The sequence below is a fragment of the Echinops telfairi genome, unplaced genomic scaffold, assembly GCF_000313985.2.
Source record: "Echinops telfairi isolate 266 unplaced genomic scaffold, ASM31398v2 ScPeMD7_31;HRSCAF=116, whole genome shotgun sequence".
Taxonomy (NCBI): domain Eukaryota; kingdom Metazoa; phylum Chordata; class Mammalia; order Afrosoricida; family Tenrecidae; genus Echinops; species Echinops telfairi.
This window is the reverse complement of record NW_022103928.1, coordinates 24,304,581-24,311,076: the sequence shown is the minus strand read 5'-3', so window position 1 is coordinate 24,311,076 and position 6,496 is coordinate 24,304,581. Positions and strand designations below refer to the sequence as shown.

At 39.4% G+C, this 6,496-nt stretch overlaps 1 protein-coding gene across 1 annotated transcript in view; it reads right to left on the bottom strand.

Annotated features, from left to right (window-relative positions):
- DNAH12 (dynein axonemal heavy chain 12) overlaps nucleotides 1–6,496 on the bottom strand; it is a 197,129-nt gene that overhangs the window by 102,757 nt on the left and 87,876 nt on the right. Inside the window, exons 37-38 of the mRNA XM_045290129.1 lie at nucleotides 5,814–5,965; nucleotides 1,755–1,893 (exon numbers count right to left, since the gene is read on the bottom strand). Coding sequence (XP_045146064.1) covers nucleotides 1,755–1,893; nucleotides 5,814–5,965 — 291 coding nt within the window. The remainder of the gene's footprint in view (nucleotides 1–1,754; nucleotides 1,894–5,813; nucleotides 5,966–6,496) is intronic.

Below are 6,496 nucleotides of genomic sequence, written 5' to 3'. Positions count from 1 at the left end.
TGTACAAATGTGCTTTACACAATTGATGTATGTATGGATTGTGATAAGAGTTATATGAGCCCCTAATAAAATTATTTTTTTTAAAGTACTTGAGTGGAGGCCCACTGCCCATCTGTTACCTTAATACTTAACATAGAGCTATGTCCCTATTGTTACATACAAACATATTTATATATGTGCATGTATTTAGACCTCTATAAATGTCCTTTGCCTCCTACTTCCTCTATTTCCTTCCACTTTCCTCTTGTACCACCATCATGTTTGACCTTTATGCGGCTTTCTGTAATTCCTCTTGGTTACAAACCCCACCAGGCATTCTACGCCCTCCTCATCAATTTTAGATCATTTGTTTTTCCCTTGTCCCTGGGTTTGTTGGCTCCCCACTTCTTTTCCCCACCTCCCCCTCTCCCGTGTCACCCCAGAACTGCCCATTGTTTTCTCCTTGGGATTGTTTGTCTTGCCTCATATAGATAGAAATAAAAAATTTTTTAAAAGCCTATAAATAGTTCCAAGTCTGTCTGTCGACTTTGTGAATGTTTTCCTACAGAGTCTGAGGAAGTATCAAGCACTGCCCCCAAAGTCTATTTTTGGGATTCTTCAGGGGCTTTTTTGCTTTGATCCCCTTGCTGCTCTGTTGTGCTCCCTTCCTGTTTCACCCCAGTGTGTGTGTGTGTGTGTGGGGCGTGTCAGATAGGGCACAATTCGCACACTGTGTCTGCAGTGTGGCCCCCCACAGTGCTATGAGTCAGTGAGAAGACTTTGCGTCTCATGGTGGGGCCAGCCCTATAGTCCTTTCTGTGCATTTGCTGCACCAAGCAGGAATATTGTCCTCGGGGCTTGGTGGGCCAGGATGCGGTCCACTCTCTCTCCTCCCCTCTTAGTTTGCTCCTATGTGTTCTGCGCAGACCCACTCCTCTCCCCGAGCTGTATCTTTAGTGCTGTTCTCTGTAATGCATTCTTCTAGGGAGGGGTCCACATAGCTGGGGTTGGGGCCAACCCTGCAGACCTCTCTGCTAGTTTGGTTCCTTCAGCATTTTTTTAATAACTGACAGAGATTTGGGTTTTTGTTTTATTATGTGTGTATGTTTGATATATTTTAGACCTCCCTGTACATCGCAAATACAAATATCAAAATTGTTTTTATTTAAATAGAGCACCATAAGAAAGAAGCTCTAAACAGTAAGATTTTGAAGTTAGTGGGATTCTATAGGCTAAGTTTATAAACTTAGGAATGAATAATAAAAGTAGTGAATAAATAAGGCCTCATGCAGTCCTTTATCCTTGCACACTAGGGAGTGAAGGGTGGAATGCACAGCTACATGGTTTCTGTCACAACAGGTCACACAATAGGTTTGGAAGTTCTGGAACTGGCAGAGTTGCACTGAGAACATATGCCCCTAGGGACCATGTAGGGAGCTAGAAAGAGAAATGAAAGTTATGAACCATGTAATCTCAGTCTCTCTCTCTCACCCACACACACATTCCCTTCTCCAGTTTTGAAAAACCCACTGTTGCTTCCTCTCACACTAAAAAAATAGTAACAGAGCTCAAGTTAGTATTAATGCTAAAATGTCCTCTAAACTGTTTTGTCATTAAAACTTAATTTTAAAACTTGCTTGTAACTTCCCAAATGAAAGTTTAATTGGAATTCACAGATTGATACAGCTGCTTGTCCAGTACACTTAAACAGCTTTAAAGCTTGTCAAGTAAAGAAAAGCTTTACTCAAGGCGCATGTTTCCAGGTTTCCACTAACCTGAACCTGGTTGGCACTGGTCCGTGCAGAGAAATTAACATAAAAAGGAAAGTACCGGTCCTTTTCCAAGTGATTCATCAGCTTATCCTTCACATACACTGATTTTCCTGTACCTGTTGGGCCCACGAACAGCAGTGGCCTTTATGAACAGAACAGAATAAAGAATGTGAGAATGCATGTCTAAACCAAAGGGAAGTAGAGTGTCAAACTTACAATGATCAATTCCATTCTACATAAAAACTCACACTCTACTTGTAATTGCTGTTTTATGAAACACTGTGAAAGTAAGGAGGGGACCCGGTGGCCTGGTGGTTATGTTAGGCTGCTAACTGCAAAGTCAGCAGTTCAAAACCACCAGCCACTCCATGGGAGAAAGACAGAACTTTCTGCTCCCATAAAGGGTTACAGTCTTGGAAACTCACAGGGGCAATTCTACTTTGTCCTACAGGGTCACTATAAGTCAGCATTGACTTGATGGCAGTGATTGTTTGTGAAAGCAATGATGGGCACATATATTTGCTCAGCATTACAGAGTATTTAATACCAATAAACTATGATTTAAACAGATGCAACATTGCTACTTACACACGAATAATAAAGTGTAACTTTTCAAAAAAGGCACAGAGAATGAGAAAGGGGTGAGAGGGAAAGGGGAGTTGATAGCATTGATGATTGTATAACCCCACCCAATGGGATTGAACAACATAATTGTATGTGAATGAATATATTGGAATGTGTAAAATATGTCAATAAAACTACTTTTAAAAAGGTGGTGGGGACAAAATGTGCTTCCTCAGAAAAGTGATAATGCTTGTACATTTTAGTTATGGGTACAGGCATGGGGGTGATGGCAATAACACAGGCTTAGACTGTTACACAGTGATCTTGATAGCATAGTGGTTTTAGGATAAACTGAATGTGAGTGAATTTTAAGGCTAACAATTATGTATTCCTCCTACCAAAGCATTTTTTAATCAAATCAAAGCTGCTAACAGAAAATGTTGGCATAAAGGCAAGCTCTTAAGAATTCGTCATTTGATGGGGCATCACTGGAGCTTTCTCATCCTTCAATGATCATAACTTTAAAGGGTGGGGTGGGATATCGTGTGAGTTTACATTCACAGAACCCTGAGAAATACCAGCTTGAGAAATGCTGCACTGAACATGAAACCTGGCACCACACAATACATAAACACAAAAGCAAAGGCTGGCAGTGAAACTGAGCAGTAGTATCCAATATTGGAAGTACCATGAAGTGCCAAAAGGATAAACTTTGGAAGAAGTATAGCCAGAGTGTCCTCCTTAAAAGCAAGGATGGTGAGACTTCATCTTGCACACTTTGGACATGTTGTCAGGAGGGGACTAGTCCCTGGAGAAGGATATCATGTTGGGGAAAGTGGAGGAGCAGCGAGGAGGAGGAATGTGCTCATCAAAATGAATTGCACAGTGGCTACAACAACGGGCTCAGGCACGAGCATAATTGTGGGGATGGTGCAGGACTGGGTGATGGTTCATTCTCTTGTGCATGGGGTTGCTATGAGTTGGAATTCACTCGATGGCACCTGACAACAACAATCAAGATAAGGAGTCATATCCCAAACCAAGCACACTGTTATCCAGGGAATTCTGACTCACAGAGAGCCTACGGACAGGGTAGAACTGATCCAGTGGGTTGCGAGAATGTCACTCTTTACAGGAGTAAAAATTTTCATTTTCACCCTTGGAGCAGCTGGTGGTTTCAAATTGCTGACTTTGAGGTTAGCAGCCCAACGCATAAGCCACTATGCCATGGTGGCTCTGAAGGGGTCTTTAAGTAACCCAAATTATGCTAATATCAAAATTCCTTTAGAACTTGGTGAGCCCTGAGAATTCATCTCTGGGTCCCAATCTAACACTTACCTTATGAAACTATTTGTTAAAATAAATTTTTAAAAATAAAATACTGTTCTTAACTTGGAGTTCATGGATCATTTACAGAGGATTCAAGGAATCTGTGAATTTGGATGGCCAAAAGGTTTTAACCTTTATTGTCACTATCCACTGACTCAAATGTAGCAATTGTATTAACAGTATCTATATCTCTCTTTCTAATAGAAATCACAGATAATTGTCCTAAATATTGTCTGCTGCAGATATTTCAAAACACTACTTCTGACATTATTTATTATTTGTCTTAGTAACTAAGCACGTTATTTATATAGCCCAAATTTGTTTGTTATTTTAATAACCATATTGTAAAATAAATGGTCTCCTTTATAACCATATGTTTATTTTTATGCATTAAAAAACATTATTCTGGTAAAGGGTTCATGGCACAAAAGAACTTCATAGTAGGAATTCTTCATAATAGCCTAAAAAGGTTTTCAATATTTACATCTAAATGGAGAAACAGAAATGCAGGTAGAAATTTGGGGTAAAATACTTTTCTTATATATTTTAAAGTTAAATCGGATGCAATTATCACAAAAATCACTCAGAAAAGATGTTCCTTAAAAACACACACAGTGTTCTGTTTGATTGGTTGCTAGTTGGCTTACGGCTGCTACTGATGCCATTGATACTAAAGGGTTTTGATTTTGTCATAGTACAACCACCAAAGTAAACCTGAGACGTGCAAACCCCATGGACAAGCAGCTGGCGTCTGGCCCCATGCTAGAGCTACTTAATTCTAGCCTCCATCCAAGAAAAGTTGGTTCTGATAACATGACCCTGCTCAATAGTCACCTGCATGAAATGATCACTGAAGATAAAGGTGCTACAGCAAAGTGTGGTGAAGAAAGCAGATGGTCCCTGGCTATCCATCAGAATAGGGTCTGGGGTCTTAAAGGCTTGTATTCAAACAAGCAGCCATCTAAGTGAGGAGTCAACTAAGTGCACATGGATGAAGCACAACAGCTTGTGTGATCCAAAGATTACAAAATTCAAATAAGGCGAAGAGAAAAGTATCAGAGCTAAAATGTATGAACACCCAATTTTAAGAATACTATGGAGGACAGTGGGAGCCCCAAACCCATCTACTGAGGATCTAGTCAGACCATGCCGCTGGCAGATCCACTCTAGTCACCAGCAAGAGTCCCAAACAGCCTTCCTATCAGACAGAGACCACTGTAATCTTGATTACGCAGGATCGAACTCGATACTTGGCCAGTTGACCTCCCTATAGACCCAACCTGAATTTGTTCTGGGTGCAAGTATTTCTTACTTGTTCCATGACAGAAATTTCTTCCCTGGCTTTTTGAATGTTGATGGAGGTCTTTTCTTTTACTCATTATTTGTATTTTTGTCTTTATGTTATTATTATTTTATTCTTACCGTCTTATTTCTATTTTGTTTTGTTGGTTTTTTGTTTCTGTTGGGTTTCTCAGTTTGTGAATCACAGGATGGATGCATAGTGATAATAACTGATACAAGGGCAACTGATACAAGGGGTGGGGGTGATAGGGAGGGAAAGGGAATTTCAGGAGTAAATAATGAAGGTGGGAGGGAGGAGGGAACACTAGAACTGATCATGATTGCACAATTCATTTTAACCATGGGGAGGGAGACTTATTCTAAAATTGATGTGCTAATGATTGTATAATACTCCTTGATATGATTGAACTATTGAGTTGTATGATATGTAAATTATGTGCCAATAAAATTGTTGGGAAACACACACACATCAATCATGGCATTTATGCTGTTCTGTAAGTTTGTCTAGTTTGTCTAGTATTACTGATAAATTTCACGACTAAGACTTTAAAAGAAACAGAATAACTATGTTAAGAACATTGGTTTTGATACAGTACATGCCTAAGCTTTTGCCCACTTTGATGTACTCTTTCGATGTGCTCTCAGCGTCTTTTTGTGTTCATCTGGAGCTGTGGAATCCAAACTGGCATAAGTCATATTTGAAAACTGCTATAGGTAATGGCAAAGTGTGCAGTGGGGTCTGACTAACATTTCAGGGGCAGGTAGAGCCTTTCAGGAGAGAACATAATATCCAGGTAAAAGCTGTTACTATCCTGTAAGAAAGACTTTGTTAAATTTAGAATACATATTTACAGCAACGTTCCTTACTTTGCATAGGTAATACTCAAATCCACTAGAAATGTATATCTAATTGTATCTATGGTAGGGACTATGATGTCTTGAATCTTGACATTTTTATTTCCTAAATTAGTATTTTTAATTAGTTCATTCCAATGGAGCCATCGACCTCGGTTTCTGAACTGCAAAAGAACATAATATTAAAATGATTATGATCATGCATTCATTATATCTTAAAGGTTCTTTTCAACACTCAATTCTCATTTTTTGCTGCTTTTAAAAACTTTACTCTTTGATTTTTATTATGAAATATTAGATTTTTACCACATATGTATAACATTTTTTAAAACATACTTTTATTGGGGGCTCTTACATCTCTTATCACAATCCATACATTCCTCCAGTGTGTCATGCACATTTGCACATATGCCGCCATCATCATTTTCAAAGCATTCTCTTTCTACTTGAGCCCCTGATATCAGCCTTCCATTTCTTTCCCCTTCCTCCCCCACCCACCCTCCCTAACGAATCCTTGATAAGTTATAGATTATTTTTTCCATATTTTACATTGTCCATCCTCCATCTTCCCTCACCCACTTTTCCGTTATTCATCCCCCTGGGAGGGGGTTATTATAGACTGACCCTTGTGATTGGTTCCCCCTTTCTCCTCCCATCATCCCCTAATCCTCCTGGTATCTCTACTCTCATTGTTG